Source organism: Martes martes, assembly GCF_963455335.1.
Source record: "Martes martes genome assembly, chromosome: 9".
NCBI classification, from domain to species: Eukaryota; Metazoa; Chordata; class Mammalia; order Carnivora; family Mustelidae; genus Martes; species Martes martes.
The window spans coordinates 61,685,503-61,703,511 of NC_137896.1; the positions used below are offsets into that span (position 1 = coordinate 61,685,503).

General features: G+C 53.3%; 1 protein-coding gene across 1 annotated transcript in view; it reads right to left on the bottom strand.

Moving 5' to 3' along the window:
- Positions 1-18,009, bottom strand: part of PRKCE (protein kinase C epsilon) — a gene marked incomplete at its 3' end in the record, with an annotated part of 480,419 nt that overhangs the window by 12,493 nt on the left and 449,917 nt on the right. The window contains exons 13-14 of the mRNA XM_080814806.1: positions 15,513-15,701; positions 11,723-11,869 (exon numbers count right to left, since the gene is read on the bottom strand). Coding sequence (XP_080670932.1) covers positions 11,723-11,869; positions 15,513-15,701 — 336 coding nt within the window. The remainder of the gene's footprint in view (positions 1-11,722; positions 11,870-15,512; positions 15,702-18,009) is intronic.

An 18,009-nucleotide genomic window follows, 5' to 3' on the forward strand; every position in this document is an offset into this window, starting at 1 on the left:
TCTGGGGAATCCACATAGAGGAGAAAGCCCTGGGAAGCATTCTCAGGACCTAAAATGTCCCCTGTGGCTAAAGTCCCTCGGACCATGTGGTCCCCAGCATGGAACGTCCCCACTGGCATATTCAGTGCCCGGCAGGAAGGCCGAAGCAACCCTATGAAAACGATTGGGAGAAGTCCCCTGGACTCAGACTATGTATCTGAGGCTCTTTCCAAAGGGTTCTTTTAAGACCAGGCAAAGCCATCTGTATCGAAGCTTTAACTCGACAGACAGCATTTCTTCATTCCCTTTAGGGAAGGAGGTGTTTCTGTGCAGCCCTGAAGGGTGGATGCTTCTACCTGCTAAAACTCTTCCAGCCCGCCACCCTCCCAGGCCTGCCGAAGTCCAGACATACGCACACCTTTGACTGTGACTATCTGACTCGAAAATCTGGTCACAAATGCATAATGCATACATTTGGCCAAGTGTCATTCTGAGCCACGTGGTTAGCGATAAGTCCTCATCGTCGGGGAGCCTGATGACATTCACTGTGGAGTTTATAAATGGCCTGGAGGTGCCTCTAAGTGCCGTGTAAACCTTGGCTCCCGGGTGAGGCAGGCAGCGTCCTTTACCACTTGCAGTGCCTGGCTCAGGACCGAACGTGCCAGTTTCAGGTTAATTACAAGGATCCTGCTCAGTCCTCAGAGGAGGGCAAGGTGCAGGAGCTTCGCTCAGAAGGTGAGCCCGTCACCCTCTCAGATCAGAAATCAGAGTAAAGGAGGGTCCATTTCCCCCTCGGAGGATGCAAAGGACTTCGGAAACCATTCCTGAGGCCACAAGGAGTCTGTGCTGCTACTATAGGGAGGGTCAGGTGCTGCTATATAGTGAAGGAAATACCCCTTCCTGGGGAGCTGCCTTGACTGAGGCTGCTCCCCCTCTTCCATCCGGGCTGCTCTGTGCCTCCTTTCCAGGGCTTCTCAGAACTAGGGCTGACGAATGACGCACTGGGCATCTGTCTTGTATTCCTAGCGTTGGCACAGTGCTGGCACACCTATTTCTGCACGTGGAAATGTCATAAAGCTCCTGGATGGAGGCTTTCCGGGTGCCGGGTACTGCACTAAGTGCTTCACCCACCTGATTCATTCCCGCACACCCCCACCCTACCGGGAGGTGGGTGCTGCCATGGCCCCCATTAGGGAGATCGTGCAACAGCCTGCCCAAGGCGCAGCCGGGATGGAATTCAGGTGTTCTGGCCTCGAGGCCCATATCCTTACGTGTACTGTCCTGCCTCCTGCTGAGAGGCCTTATTGTGTTCGTGGGTGCAAAGGGCTACAGCTTGGAGTCCAGGGGCTTCCACCAATAGTCTTGTTGCTGTGTTACAAACAAACAAGCAAGCAAACAAACACCTGTATTCTTCCCTATGTCCCTTGCAGTCCGTGAAATCACCACCCCATTCTACTCAGAGGGGTCACTTCTTAGACATTAGGGGTGACGAGGAGCAGAGCCCTTCAAAATGCTTTATTATGCTCAACAGTAAGAAATACATTTTGTATATAACCTAGTACACCTCCCCTCATCCCCCCAGCCCCAGAGAAGGTTCTGCAAGCTCTACTTTACCTGCATCGCAGACTGTGCTCTGGCCTGATCTTCTCCTTGTTCTGTTCTACCTGACCCGAGCCCACCCCACCCGATCCTACCCTATTCTTCGTTAATTTTTTATTAACTCATTAAATGGATTTTTACAACCCACTGCTGGGGAGACCCTGAAGCAGGGTCCCGGGGTACCCAGGAGGGGTGCAAGGGACTGACAATGCATAGAAAACCCAGTGCGGATATCCAGGAATAAACAGCCTTGGGAGGAAGGAGACAGCACCCTGCGTGCCGAGGCTCGCCTGAGGCCTGAGCGCCTGAGCTGGGCTCTGCAGCGAGCTGGCCCCACGAGGCAGGACATGCAGCAGCAGGGCCGGCGCCTCTGGCAGAAAGTGGGCAGGCGCACGGCGGCAAAGCTGGCCCCACTCCGCCTCCTTTGCACATAACATCTATTTCTCAAAAAAGCCGGGTCATTGTTGACAGCTGTTAAACACCTTTTTGGTGCCCCAAGAAGCTTTTCTACCTGGTCCTGGCACCAGCCCTCTTCCTCCACTCACCAATCCCACCCTTCCCCCCATATTTATGAAAATGTTCTAGATAGAAATCAGTTCTCTTCGTGGTGATTTATTATTGCTCTGCCTGCTGGCTTTGGTAAACACTAATGTATGCCTCTCAAGTCAGGATGAGGTCAGCCACCTCTCTCACTACTCAACAATGTCAGGTTTCCCAATGCAAGACCCTATCACCCCAAGTTCCCAGGCATGAACTGGAATAGCTCTTGGGCCGTAAAAGGTGAGAACAGAATTTGGAGATGGACCTAAGAGAGAAATATTCTCTGGGAAAACACTATAGATGGACAGAATTCATTCACTCATCCACCCCACGCATAAGTATCGGGCCCCTCCTACGTGCCAGGAGTTATGCTGAGGATACAGCTGCGCACAAAACAGACAAAAATCCCTCCCCTAACAAATTAACCGGAGCTGGCTAATTGTCCGTGTTGAGTGATGGACACATAGGGATTCTCTCTACTGCTGTCCGGGTCTGAAATTTTCCAAGGTAAAAAGTTAAAGATATAATTCTCAAATCTCAAATGCATGATGTAGAGTGAAAGAAGCCAGACACAAAAGAGCCCCTACTGCATGACTCCATGTGTATATATGAAAGTCTAGAAAAGACTAATCTACTTGCGGTGAGAGAAAGCAGATCAGGGACTGCCTGGGGCAAAGGGCACCTGGGAACTGTTTGGGGCGGTGATGTACTATATAGTCACTGTGCTGGTGGTAACACGGGCACACCCATTTGTGAAAAGGCATCAAAAGGCAGGCTTTAAATGGGCAGGTGTTAGTCTATGTAAATTTTATTACAATAAAGAGTTGATTTCAAAGAACCTCCAATCCCTGCCCTCATGGGCTAGAAGACATTTTAGAAATTACTTGAGTCCCTTACGTTACCAGAAGGGAGTAGAGAACTTCAGTGACTTGCTCCGCATCTCACAGATACATACCACAGGGACCAGTACCCAGGCCTGTCCAGTGTTTTCCTCTTGGCTCCCTGCCTCTGGTACATGGTGGGGGCTCAATTCTGGAAGCTCACGTTTCGAGGGGACTGTATTCTGAATCATTTACTGGAACAGCCACATCCCAGGTGCCTGGGTACCTGCAGCCTGAATCTGCCCTGACTCCCCAGGAGGACCACGAGTCCTGTGGTTTCCAAACACCGGCTGAGATGACAGGAGGAGGGGAGGAGGGGGGAGTCTGGCCGAAGCCCCAAGTCAAGGTCTGCTTTGTTTCCCGAGTCATCACAGATGATAAGCCCCAGCCCAGGCTTATCTTCCCATCTCCCTACTTCAGGCAAGTATTGTATCTCACTACCCTGGCCATTCTTGATCTTCTTCCACACCTAGCAGGGCTCACACACCTGAAACATCCACTGACTTTCAAGCTCTGAGCTCTAAGAAATCCCCTCCAAGGGTGGAGTAGGTTCCAGAAGGAAGAAGCCAGAATCACACGGAGGGTCAAAGCACTGAAGGCCTCCTCGCTCTGAAATTGGAACCATAATGATGTGCCATGTGCCCAACGTGTGTCTGTCAAACCCCAGAATTCTAGAGTAACGTCTGAGTGTCAGGTTTAGGCCCAATCCAATTCTGTTACCATCTGCTGCCCTGGCACAAACAGTGGGGAGTAAACAGGGCACCGAGGGTTTCCAAGAACTGTGGGCAGAGCTGGGTTTCCAAGAACTTTTCTCCATGACAGCCAGCGGGGCCCCTGGGGACTCAAGGTCCTGGACTTGAAGGCTGGTGTGGGTGGGGAACACTGTCAGGGTGCATGGTTTCCCTTGGTGCCTGTACCCTTCAAAGAGCAAATGCTGGCTGGAGGCCTGGAGGCCTGAGTCCCTCTACAGGGAAGGTCTGAGGTTCCCTCTGCTTTTACTTCAATGCCCAGTATCCAGCCTCTGACCACTGGCCCTCCACTCTGGGCTGCCAGACTCTCCCCGTGACTCTCCTTTGCAAGAGAGGGGCAGGAGGGCACTGTGTTCTATGATACCGCAGGGGGAAGTGGCTCCCGCGGCCCACAGAGACCCTGCCTGTTGACCCATCTGCAGAGGCCTCTCTTCTGCACCCTGTCTCTCCTCCCCGTCCTCTAACCTCAAGAGGCAAACCCCGCAACTCCTTCCCCAAGTCAAGTTCTGGATTTGACACCACGCTGGTCTTCCCCCAAGGACCTCATGTTAGAGTCTCTTACTGGGGCCCGAACTCCTCAAGATAGTAACATTAAGGTGACGGTAGGGGATTCTTTTTCTTCCTGTGTCAACCAACCTTCCCCTCTACGCCTTCACAAAAAGCACAAGGTACATACTTGCTAGATTCCTGCTGAAAATTGCGGATTTGAAGCCTGCACTTCCCTCCCTTCCCCCTCCGAGCCACTTCCCCGGTGGTAGCTGTCTCTCCCTAACGCTTTCTGGCTTTCTCTGCCAAGATGCAGCTCCTCTGAGAACCTGCTGGCCTTTGGTCAGACACAGCCTTGTAGGTCCCAGGCTTCCTGGTAGACTGTGTGTTACCTCCAGTGCTAGTGGAGTGGAGAGGAGATTCAATTCAATATACACTGCTGGTGTGACGAACCCACGAAGGCAAATCCCAATCTAACAGTGGTGAAGGCATAAATGAAAACTTGGGAGCTTATGGAAATGCCCAGCACAGGGCTTGAATTCCTGCCCTGGCATGATTGGTGGGGGCACCAAAGTGATGTGCGGGTGGAGCCACAGGAATGCTCCTGCAAACACAATTCTCAGACTGAGAGATCCCTTGTGCAGAGTCAAAGACGCTCTGCCGAGGCTGTTAAGCTTAGACGTCCTTGGGAACCTGCCGTGCTCATGGAGCCATGGCCATGGGGTCTTGGTGTCTGGACAGACCGCCAGTGCTTTAGGGCTGGTTGTCATGGCTGTGCTTGGCGACAACCCCTCTGAGAAAGGAGGTACGGGGAGTAAAGGTGCTGGCCAGCTCACACAGTAAAAGGGGGCCAGACCTTGGGGGGAAACTTGGGGTTCCTCAAAGGGCACAGAATGAGTCTCTGCCTTGCTGTATCTCTTGGCTCCCTATGCCCCCCACTCTGGCTTCCCAGACCGGGACGGGGCCAGAATTAAACCCCAGAAGGCTCTGTGCCAGGCCTTAGATGCCCTTCTGCCCTGTGACGGCAGCTTCCCTGAACACACGGTGTCATCCCTCATGTGGGCCCCTGGCCTCTCTGGGCACCGTACCAGGTCCAGATCCAGCCCCCTCGGCTGAGACCCCCAGAGTCTCTGGTACCATCAGCGTCGGCACCGTCCCGACGCTCGCTACATCCCAAGGACGGTGGTCCTCATTTCACACAATTCACTTTGCGCTCCTCCTCGCTCTTCAGCACAGTTGACATTGCTATCCCCACGCTCTGAATCAGCAGCCTCAAGCCCAGGATCCTCTCTCAGGATCCTGCAGCCCTAACGGGAACCCGGCCACACCTGGTTCCGCGGCCCGGCCTCCACACACCCCGCCGCCTCCTGCCATCCTGAGCTCTTGGGTCCTCACCTCTGGATGAGCGGGAGGAGGAGGGGCTTTACCAGGTTGGGGGTTGTGGTGAGTGGAGAGAGGCACGAAACTCCTAGCAATCCATAGCTTTGTCTAATCCCGTGAATAATTTTGAGAGGCTATTTTTAATCCCCACTTTATGGATAAGGAGGTGGCACTCGAGGAGGCTAGAGGTCTGCGGTGGGGGAGTGAACTCCCAGGCGTCCACGGCTATCCTGTGACAGCACTTTTATTCCGCCCCAAGTCTCTCTGCGCTCAGAGTCAGCCTGGTGTCCTGTGCCATGTTACTACCTGGGCCAACGGCCGGAAACGGGTTCCTGGACATTTCCCATGCCCTCCGGGCCTGGACCAGTGTCCTGGATCTTCGTGGGAGCTCGCAGCCTGTTGGAGGCTCAGGGCTCTTACTCGGGCACGGACATAGGCCAGGGGGGCTGTCCTAACCGATGGCTGTAGGAACTGGCCGGGCCCCGTCCCTGCTCTGCCAGGTGGGGGAGGAGGACTGGCTCTAACAGTCACCCAGGGCTTGGTCTCTGTGGTACCTGCTCTCAGATGGTCCCTCGGGCCAGGGGCCTAGCTTTAGGCGAAGGGTTTGCCTGCTCGGCAAGGCTCCTCCCTCAGGTTGCAAAGTTGGTGAGGTTGTGAGGGTCTCGAGCCCACTTCCCAGTTTTCTCTCAGCACAGCCCGCTCATGCAGGAGCATGCAGGAAGGGCCTCCCTTGAGGGTCCCGCCATGCAGTGTAGATGGCTGGATGGAAACGGATCATGAGGTTGGAAGGGCCTCCATGTCACCGGGCCTGAGGGCTCACCTACCTGGACAGACTCCCCATTCTGGAGGCCTTACCTTAAAGAGGGGCATTCACACTGAAGCAAACTTGAAAAGAGAGAACACGTACACAAAGAGAAGTTTACTTGGCCAGCATTTCCCTCATCGCCCTTGGCTTTCACTGAAGAGAGCTATAGGTTTCTGCGAGAGGCAGAGCTCTCCCACCTCTGAGGGCTTCCCCCAATTCCAGTGCCAGAGCCCTGGGAATCATTATCTCAGAGCCTAATGCTTTTTGGGCAAAGGAGGAACACAGAGGAGAGAAGCGGGGAGCGGGAAAATACTTCCAAGGCCCACACAGCCAGATGCTGCTGTCCCACTGCACCAAACACATCGCTTCTGCCTGCTACGGTCCCTGGAGAAGGTGAGCCCACCAGTGATGCAAAAGCAGACTGTGCTACGTTTACTGGCTCCTGGATGATGCTGCCCACTTGGAACGAAATCCCCAATGGGATGGGCAAATGGATTCTACGCTTGGAGATTTTCCCCAGCATCAAGGGTCTGGGGTCCCACCTCACTGGCTTCTCCAGTTCCCCACCTGCCCACTGCTGAGGGTCCTGCCACCTGCCCTGTGAGCCCCTGCTCTCAAGCAGGCCCCCTCCAGAGATGGATGTGAGTATGCGATGGCACAAAATCTTTGGCCTGGCGTCGATGGCACATCGCTTGTGAGAAGTCTGAATCTGTGGGAGGGGAGGGGTCTGGCAAGAGGAAGAGAAAAAGAAAAGGGAGGGAGGGAGAGTATACAAGAATGCTGCCGGGATGAATGACAGGAAATCCCCACACTGAAGCAGGGGCCGCTGCAAAATGTCCCAGGGTAGGGGTGAGTGCAAAGGGGCGTAAACCCGAATGAAGGCAGGCAACCCTGTGGGACTAATGGCAGCCCGTAAGTCAGGCCAGGGGTTAGCCAGGGAGGCTCAGGCGCCAGGGAGCAGAAATCTCAGCCTAGAAAACATCTCAAGAAGGTAAAGGCCTGGAGGGGACAGCAGCCACTCACAGTATACCAGGGAACTGGGCCAGAGGCCAGAGGCCAACTACAAATCTGGACAATCTCGGTGAGATCTTCAGAGGGGCGAGGCTTCCTCCAGAAAGGATGGAAACCAGGCCCGGAGACTTGCCTTATCCTTAGCCCCTGTGGGGGTGATCGAGGCACCCAAGGCTTCAGCTGAGCCGGCCTGGGTGGTGTGCAGGGGGGCTTGCTTGCCCACTATGGGCTCCGCTGTCGAGGAGCCCCAACCATGCCGTGGGAGTGGGAAGAGTCAGGGGCTCTAGAAAATACAGCACTGTGTCTTGGCTCTTCTTAAGCCTGGACTGGATGACACGATTTCACCCAGCTTCACCTCCAGCACCTCCCACCAGACAAAACCAATTCCCTCCTGAATCAGACAGGCAGAACCCAGCCCAATGTCCTTAGATTCAGAATGTCCAGCTAGTTCCGCGGGGTGGTCTCTATCCAGCTGCTTTCTGGGGGTGGTGGCATTTTGGTGTGATGTCAACAGGACACGGGGAGGAAGCAAACAGAGCGAGCCCAGGACAAAGGAGCCCCAGAGTTCCCTTAGGGTCCCAGGTCTTTGACCGAATGCCCTGGGGGATTTTGGCATGACGAGACTGGGGGGAGGGGGTTCTGTGTATCGGTTCCATTGCCTTCTACAGTGCACACACAGTGTCTTCTTGAGGCCACCACCAAATCGCGAGGCTGGTGATGTTGCTCACATACTTGTCCTCTCCTTTCTCAAGGAGTCTGTCCTTAAGATCTAAGAAGCCCATCCTCTCCCTGGAGGCCTGTGCAACCCACTCTCCTGTCCACATCTTCCCAATGTCAAGCTCCAAATCTGCTTTCCTTTCTCCCTCTCTCAAAACCTTTCCTTCCCAGCTCTCCTCAATAGGCATCTGATGTGCCCTAAAGCTATGGGACACCTTCAGCCTTAGGACAGCCTGTCTTGTGATGGAACCCTTGCCCTATAAACAGCGGACAACTTCGGCGGGACATAGTTCAGACCCCCATGTCTCTCCAGTGACCTCTCATGGGGGGCGGCATCTGTTCTGCCTGTGGTCCCTGGCCCTGCAGATAAAGCATAGCCTTCCCCACTGCTGGTGTCCGAGCTGGTGGCTACTCATACCCCCAGGGTTAATCCTGACTTAGTAAGAGGTGGGTGGTGGTTTATAAAAACCTTGTGCGAGTTCCACCTGAGTCCCACGAGGCTCTCAGTATGATTGTCACTGTGGTGGGCCTTAATTCGACTTAAAATTCATTTCTGCTGTATACAAGCCCATGGAGGACTTAGGGTGGTGCCCTCAACATTCTTCAGAAAAGAGCTTTCAATTTAGGGACAGACTCAGGACACCTTCCCAGCCTGCTCAGAGAGAAATCTCTGGGATAAAAATGTGGTCAGATACTTAAATAACTTGAACACATCTTTAAAGATCTGTAGCTGAAAATTCTATAAATATCAACAGTGTTCAGCTCCAAACGTGACCAGAAACATCTCTTGTGCAATGTAATAAGTTCCCTTTCTTCTCCTTCTTTCAGATGTTCTAACTCTCTCCTCCAAACAGAATTCGAACCAGCCAGACAAATGCCCTTCTCTTGACCCCCCACAGCATCCAGGATAACTCTGGAGGTCTGTGGGGTCCAGTAGGAACATGCACAGAAGGTGATGTGAGAAGGAAGGATGAAGTCAGTCTTGGGGAATGAGGACTCAGCTGGACATCGCCGGGAGCTCCTGGATGGCCCGTCCTCACTCTTTGCCATCCTCCCTGGGGATGCTCACCCCCCTGGAAGCCTACTTGAGCCCCTGAGCAAAGCAAGCAAGCAGAGTCCTGCCCTTTGGTTCCAGGTTGGGGGCTCGCAAGAGGCCCAAGGGAGGGAAGCACGGGTCGCTTGTACCCCGGGTGGAGATGGGGTCCCACCTGACCCCCAGGTGGGCTTGACCCCCTCATGAAGGGATGGACTTCTGCTGCCGGTTCCCAGGAACCTACCCCGGCCCCGAGGAGCACCTGCACTCCCAGCTAGCCGTTCTTGCCTGTCCGAGCCGGCTGAGGCCTGCCCACCGCCCACCCGTGGGTTGGGTCATGGGTTGGCCTCCTGAGTCCCTCTTCTCTCTTCCCCTGGCCCTTCCTCTGTGTCGGGCTCCGTCTCCATCCCGCAGGCCCACAGACACCACACACCTGCTCTTCATGGCTTTCCCTCACTCCGAGCAAGGCAGCTACAGCTCAAAGGGTCACATGTCTTACATATATCTTTTCATTGGCTCAGTGTTCAGATGGAGGGTGGCGGCCCCGTGAAGAACCCCTAGGAACGCCAGGCCTTGGGGAAGGGCTTCCAGAGACAGGAGCTTTGCGGGGCCCCTGAAATCTCGGAACACTCTTGTCTGCTGGATCTGAGCACTGTTCTGCCATCTGTTCGCCCCACAGAGAGGCTCTTCTCCAGGAATCCAGACTTTAAAACTTCTTTGGGCCTTTTCTCGTCAAGATCTTCCCAAATTCCCTGCTTCTCTGTGGCTTCTCAGCAAAGGCTCCCGCGCCTGCCTCTGCCGCACCCTAGGCCCGTTCTTCCCTTCACATCCCCTGCTCACGGTCCCCCGGGGTTGGCCCTGTCCTCTGGCTCCACACTCCCAGGAAGGACTGCCCCTTTAGCCCAGCTGGCTCTCTGCAAGCTTAGCTTTGAGTCATGTAAGTCTTTTTGCAGACCTGCCCTTGCTGATGGGTCCTGCTCTTGTCCCGGGACCCCACTGGTCACGCGTGGATTCACTACTTAGCCCTACTTCCCACTTTGCCTTGGGTTGATTGCCTTAGACTAAACCCACACTAACACTGGACCCTCAGATCTGAGTCTTTAGTTTCCCCCTCCTTCTCCACCTGACCTCTGGTTTCCTATCTCCCCTCACTTTTTTCCAGGACACAGTTAATCTTGTCCTTGAAGACCACTCACAGACCCTCCTCCGGGTGAGGGGGTGGGGGGAGGCTTCGAGAAGGCTAGCATGTGCCGTGTGCCCAGTCCAGAGCCACAGCTAGTGCCAGAGCCGAGGGGGAGAGAGACAGGCAGGGGCCGAGGTGATGTTACCAAATAGAGAAGGCGAACCTAAATCCAGCCTATGCCAGGCAGCGCGCCAGCCAGCAAAACTCGTCAAAATCAGAGGAGGAAGCAGACGAGGAACGGTGACCCGAACGAGCGTCCAGGGCCAGTCAACCTTCCATTTGCTAGTCTGGCCTTAGCATGCACCACGCCTTCAGCTGAGAATTGCCTACTTGGGACATTTCTGAGAATCCCAGCACTAGCCGTAATTGCTCCCCAGAAAACCTCCTGGAATAGAATGGAATTCCTCGCGGATGATTCACAAAGCACAGGGGGGTCTTTCCTGTACTTGGAAGTGAGGGAGGAGGGGCCGCCTGACAGAGGGCAGCGTGGCTGAGCGCTGACTGGATAACTTCGGGGTTTTCCGGCCCGGGACCCCAGCCCCACCGCTCTGGGGCTCCTGCCCTGTAATTTCCTCATATTACACATCCCTTGTGCTCCGAGCACACTAGCCAGCTGGTGACCCCAATTTTTAGTCTGAATGATTGCCTCATCGGGCGACACGCCAACAGACTCAAGATACGCCCCCTGCACAGGCAAGCACACACACCCTGAGGACGGTACTGCAGACCCTCTCCCCACCAGCAGGAGGTCACTGCCAGGACATGGCCTCTGCTCTCTGATTCCTCTTTCCAACCTCTGAGCTTCAATACCCTTCCCTGCAGCCCCCGGGACAGGCATCACCACCGCGGGCCTGAGAACCTGCACGGAGGTGTGTGCTCAGGCTGGAGAGGGCTCGGCAGGGACACTGCGCGGCCGAGCAGGTGCGGGAGCTCCCCGGGGGTCGGGCCCCGGGCCTTACCTTCAAACTCTGCGCTAGGTCCGCATCATGACTGGGACTGTGGCTCTCACTTAGTGTGTTTCTTTAAATTGACTCAGTTATAAAGCAGACCCGTTGGTTTGTAAAGAAACCTTGTATCTTTACCATAGGCAGAATGTAGCATTTGTGAAAGCCATCAGTAGATCTCTATTAATAAAGTTAAAGAGTCGTCTTCTGTGTCCCATGGAAATCACCACCTTGGATATGGCTCTAGGTTATGTATTTTTGACAGTAAACTCTTAGGGCCTTGGAAGACTCCTTCGGGGGAGTGTGTTATCTGTCCGCTGCCCTTGTCATTTGGGCTGTAAAAGTGCCCCAGACCACTCATTCTACGCGCGCAGGCCCGACCCACAGTGTGGAATGAGCTCCGGGCCCTACTTACAATTCGAGGTTTGAAGGGCGGCTTGATCTTCTTCTGCTCCAGGAGCACCCAGTCGATCTCCTTGAAGAATGGGTGCTGCTTGATGGCATCCTCGCCGTTCTGGGACGCCACACAGCCCAGGCGCTTGTGCGGGTTCTTGGTCATGAACTGTGAGGGGAAGGACAGGATGGAATTAGTGACAAAGGCCTGTCAGGGACAGGCTGTGAGGGAAAGATGAAGGTCAGCCCGGGGAACATCTTCAGCGCCCTCTCCCGAGCCTGTTTCCACTTCTGGGAGCTCTGCCCCCACCCCGGGTCCTCCTTTAGTCTTCTCTAGAACTTTCTATGTGCTAGCCGCCATTCTAAATATAGTAAACATTATTAACTCATTTCATCCAAATGCAAGCCTCTGAGGTTTCCTGTTGTCCCTATTTTATAAGTGAGGTAGTTGAGGCACAGAGAGGTTAATAACTTGGTCAAGGTCAAACAGCCAACAAGGTACCATGCTGGGAATAGGAACTCTGGCTGTTACTAACTCCCTGATTCTCCTCAGATTCTTGAGTCTTCTCATCAGGGAGAAGAAGATCTGATAAATTCACTTACACAGAGAGGTCAGTGGTCCTTGCTGAGGTGAGGAAAGAGGACCAGCTATTCATGCTGAGGCAAATTATCCAAGGCACCTCTTGTACTTCTCCTTTTCGTGGCCCCAGGGCCCTCTCACTTTTTTTCTTTTTTTTAATTTGAATTTGTAATCTCTAGCATACAATACCCATGTAGATCAATTGATTAAAAAAAAAAAACAAGAAAAGGAAAGGCTTACAGCTTCTCAATGTTTGTCTGTAAAAACCACACTGGTGTGTTTTATATTTGTTGGCTGCCGTCTCGTGAGAAGAGCCTCTGGCTCGGGCAGCTTCCCACAGCCACCCGAAAGAAAGTCAGAGGGGTTGTGCGGGCACGTGTGCTAGACACAAAAGTGACATTTCACAGGGTGAAGGCTGAGCGTCTGTATTTAAAGAGAGCAATTTAAGAGGAGAAACCATAACCCAAAGGGAGAAATCTTTACTGATATAGTTTCAGGCTTCATTAGCAAGGGAGAGCTTCTTGGGCAGGGAGAGTCTCCTACAGACTCTTGCCTGGTGCCCCGGAAGCCAAAGCACGTGGACACACGGCTGGGAGAGCCGCAGGGAAGAGAGTGAAGGGGTGGTGGGCAGATTTGAGGTAGGATGGGACCAACACACACTTCACCTTCTTAATCTAGAAGTCAGCAGAGGTTACCCTCTTTCAACACTCTTGATTCCTACCGCCCACAGGATAAAGTCCATAGACTTGGACACACAGAAACTTCTCAGTCTGAACCCAGTCTACGCTGGCTGGCCTTCAGCATCCTTTATTCCCTTGGTCAAATGCCCCTGTCCAGTCCCAGTGTATCCTCTAAGAACCAGTCAAAATGCTGCCCCCTCTGTGAAGCCTCCCCAGATTCCTTGCTCTGTAGGTACCTGGGACCTCATGTTTCTCGTCTATTTAAATTACAATTTGCCTAAACTTCTCTTTCCCTTGGTGAGCTCTAGAATATAGGAATCAGTCCTATCTTCCCAGTACTTGGTTCAGTGCCTGACTTCTATTGTGCATTCGGTACATTTAAATGACTCAGTAGGAGGCTGAATGCTGGGGCTCAGAGCACAGTGCTGAGGAAGGAAGGCACTAAGACTGGCACTTACTGTTCCACAGGTTGCGCACTGTGTAACTCTACAGTGTAAATGGTCTCTAGAGTTCTGCGCCACTTTTGTGTAGGTAACAGCCCTCAGAGACACAGCTCGGTGGCCAGTGTGATGGAAAACCTGGCCTGGTCCAAGAATCAAGGGACAATGTGAGGAAGTAAAGTGTTCCAAGGCCAAGGGAGTAAGGACTCTTCTTTACTTCCTTAGCTCTTCCTGCCCTTCCACTTCTGGGAGAGGAAGTATCAGAGCTACTGATAAACATAGGGGTTTTAACATCTCAGGAAGCGGCTCCCGAGTCCGAAGCTCTCAGAGACTTTGCCCTTGCCAACCAGCTGACACAGGCATAACCTCTAGCTTCTGACTCTCTGTAGGTCGAAGTTTCTCAACTTCTGTACTAATGACATTTTGCACTGGATACTTCTCTGTTGTGGGAATTGTCCTGTGCATTGCAGGACATTTAGCGATGTCCCTGGGCTCTACCCACTAGACCCCAGTGGCAGGCCCCCTCCAAGTTGTGATGGCAAAAACATTTCCAGACATTGCCAGATATCTCCCGGGGTTGGGGGTGGGAGGGCAACATCACACCTTGTTGAGAAACACGGCTCTGGGTCATCTGAAACTGAAAGGCCTCGCTGGGGTACGGGCAGGGGGATCGTCGGTTTGTCGGGCTGGTGTTCAAGGCCCCAGGCAAGTGACTGGCTCTGCTGGGCTGGTGTTCTGGCTCCTTCGGGTGCTGTCTGCAGGTTTCTCCTTAGCCGGGCTCCTGACACAGCACCTGGGGCATACTTGAGGCTCACCGGTATGCACGAGATGTGAGAACACACATCCTCTCTTTGCTTCCTTCTCTGCTGTTGTCCCAGTTGTGACTGTGTGCAGATGCAATGTTCTATTTACTGCCCATCTTTGCCTGCTGGACGATGGCTGTTATACTCACCAATACTTACTTAGCACGAAATGTGATGCCCCACACATTGGAAACACTCAACAGACAGTAGGTCACTGGATTATTGACGGGGAGGGGGAGGGAGACAAAGGGAAATGGATGAGATGAAGGAAGGAAGGAAGGAGAAGCAAGAGCCATGGGAGAGAACAGCACGCTCTGATGTGGCACGTTCCAGAATGCCGCACGCGAGTTCCCAGGCACTGACAGAATGATGTGAGGTCTTTTTTGTCATTTTCCTATGATGATCTATGTAACTTAGCTATGGTAAATGATACTGGTTTTCCATATGTGACAGTCATATAAAGTTTCTTGGTAAAAAAAAAACATAAAATTAGGTAAATATTGGCAAGTACATTGCCATCGAGAGGGCACATGGCTACGGGACACCTGGTGAATGTGATGTACCAGGTACTGAACTTTGCCGCCCGTGCTCTGTTGGGCGACGGAGGCTAGGGCTGGAAGTCAAGTTTCTTAGGCTGTCCCCTTGGTCCCACTTCAGCCCAGTGGGTCAATGGCTCTGCTCCCCTTCCCTGCACCCCACCCTCCACAGCTCTCCAAGGAGGACAGGGCACGCTACTTACTTGCCCTGGTCCAAGTGGCTTACGTTGCAGAAACAGCTGTGCTGGGCAAGTACTAAGAATCTCCCATGTGCGGGATTATCTGCAGGGCTGGGGACCGCCTCCCTATCATGTCTGAATCAGCACGGCTGCACGGGTCTTGAGCAGGCACTTCTTTTCTTGTTGGCTCTTCAGCCACAGAGATGCCATCATGGAGACAGGCGCACAGTGCCCGCCTCCCTCTTGCCCATCACAGGCCTGAGCTAAGGCCCAGTATCTACGTGGCAGAAATAATGACGCGCAGTCTGGGTCGGCTTCTCTCCCTCTGAAATGCACGCGCACACAGGCTCACGCTGAGCTCCCTCTCGGGAGACGCAAATGTGTCCCAGTCCCACAGAAGGCAATTCGTGCCTCCACTCCCCGCAGTGACTGTCTGCAAGGCCTCTCATTCAGCCTCAGCACAGCTGTGACGGGGGAGAGGCAGGGAGGAAGGGAGAGAGTCGTCCTCTGGACTGGCAAGGAGTAACAGGGACAGAGGGAGAAGAGGGAGAGAGGGCCGGGGAGCAGCAGCGTTGGGGGAGGGCAAGGACTCACTGCTTTCAGGATGCTGACGGCCTCCTTGCTGAGCCAGACCGGGTAGAGCACGTCATCGTGGAGGATGGACTCGAACAGGTCGTCCTCATTGTCGGCCTCAAAGGGGGGCTGCCCAGCCATCATCTCGTACATCAGCACCCCCAAGGCCCACCAGTCCACCGAGGGGCCATACTCCAACTCCTGCAGGATCTGTTGGGGAAGCGGGCAAGGTCAGTGCCTGCCAAGGACTCCCGCCCACGGCCTCCCTGTGCCACAAGTGCCGTGGGAACAGAGTCGTCATTTCCAGCTCACCCCTCTGCCCAGCGGAGCCCTAGCTCATATAACTGAGGTTCAGAAATCAGCAAATTCAGGGAAAACTGAGTTTGGAAGGCACTATGCTGGGACCTATCAATGCTCCAAAGTCAACACCGACAGTCTGTCCTCCCATGGGAATAAACCGCTGTCTCTTTGTTACAGCAGCTGAAGTTCCTGACTTGCACATAGGACCATATAAAAATACGTGTGTATTTTTCACACTACAATCAGGGTCACAGGAGGAAGACGCAGGCGAAGAGAAACTCGAGCAAGCTGAAAGTGACTGAGAGCCAACGAGGACCACCTCACCGAGTGGGGAGGCGAGCAGAATCTCAGTCTTCTTTCGGTTGTGGCAACGTTGAATTCGCCTGAGCCCCATGTTTTTGGAAAAGAAACTACAGTTAATAAACCTTCCATCCTGTTGTGTTCTATCACAAAGGATGCCTATGCTTTTGGCTATTTCAGGAAAAGACCCACCCCCGATGTTCCTCACGACTCCCACAAAACTCGCTGATGAATCCCTTCTGTCCCTGCCTCCAGAAGGCCCAGGCCCCTTCATTTGATCTGCGGCATGCCTCACTGAGGGGCAGAACCTTCTCCCTATAGCAGTAGCCCCAGTCAAGGCATCTCCTCCATCAGCCAGTGTGCTTTGCCTGTCACCGGTTGTTTCTCTCCCCTAACACTCTCAGTCCCTCTCGCTTCTTTTCCTCTGATCGACAGCAGAGTCAAATTCATTTATGTTATATGCATTCACGACATGTGGCCGCGGGATACTCTGAGCCATTACCTTCCCGCACAACAATGTGCAGTTTTACGGACTGAGTCATAATTTCAATGTCTGGGAGGAATGCTACCTAAAGAAGCTGCAGAACCTTTTGAAAAGCAATTAATTGCCCCCAATCTTATTTTCTCGGGAGCATGGGCCATGTGTTACAGTGGCAGGGACGGAAGACTGACCACGGTGTTTCTATTCCCTCCCAAGTTTGGGGCTACATTTTCTGGGTGATCTTGAGCTGTTCACGTGACTTCCTCTTTACATGAAGCTCAGATTCTCAGCTCAAGCTCCTACAGTTAATTAAGGTGGAAGATTTTGAAAGCCTGTTGCAAAACACAAAACCCCATGTAATTGGAAGTTGGCATGAAATCCAAGTTTTCTTCTGTTCGGTTTGGTCTCCACGTCTAGAGAGTATGCAGCAGGTCAAGGAGACAGGTGTGGCTCGGGGTAGAAATAAACACTGAGCTGACCTCGTTGCTAGGAAGGGTTTGTGAAGTGAGGTCCCCGTCCCATAATGCTTTTGTCCATCCGTCAGAGCCAGATTAGGCATGGAGCTGCGCACAAACACAGATGAGAGGGCTGCTCTGGGTTGCTCTCTGCTCTGCAATTCTATGAAGGATTCCAAAAAGTGAAGATGACAGAGGACTAGCATGACTGGGGTGCATGTCCTAAAGGGGTGTCCATCCAGGACCTCCCCCCAAATGGCAAAGGCCACACATAGTGACTTCCACTTGCGGGACACCTCAGGCGGGTAACTTCTCCTCAGGAGGGCAACTTCTCAGGTAGCCTGTCTGGAAAGAGGCTGCAGCTCGGTCCTCAGATTCCAGGACGGCTGGGGAAGAGGTGGCTGGATGGGAGTACTGGGGCCTTCCCTGGTCTCCCCAAAACACCCTTCTGGAGACTAAAGACTACAGACTGCTTGGGATTCAGTGGAATCATTTTGAAAACAGTAAAAACATCCATGTTTTAGGAATCTTTTGAATTCAGAATGAAAAGAAATGTAAGTAAATGCAGCCAACTTTGAATTCGTGGGGGCTGGCGATCTGGTGAGAATCTTGGGTCTCTCAACCCAGCGGTCAACACACGGTATCCGTAAGGTCAGAGCTACAGGCTCTGCTGTCCTGAGAAGCCAGTAATGCTGCTCTGTTCCAAAGCCAAAGCCAAAGTCAGTGGCTCCTTCAATCATGCGAGATCAAGGGCCCCACCTGGCTCACCATGGCACTGCTGGTTTCAAGGCCATGGTTATCACCCATCTCCTCCAGAAAACTCTCCCGAATGCACCCAGCTTTCCAGCATCTTCTGACATCCTACGACCCTCTCCTGTCCCTAAGAACTGCAGGCACTTTAACATACTACTGTGATTTTAGTTATTTTCTCATGGTCAGTTGTTTCCCCTGGGCATCTCTAAGCCAGCGAAGGTAGGGGCTC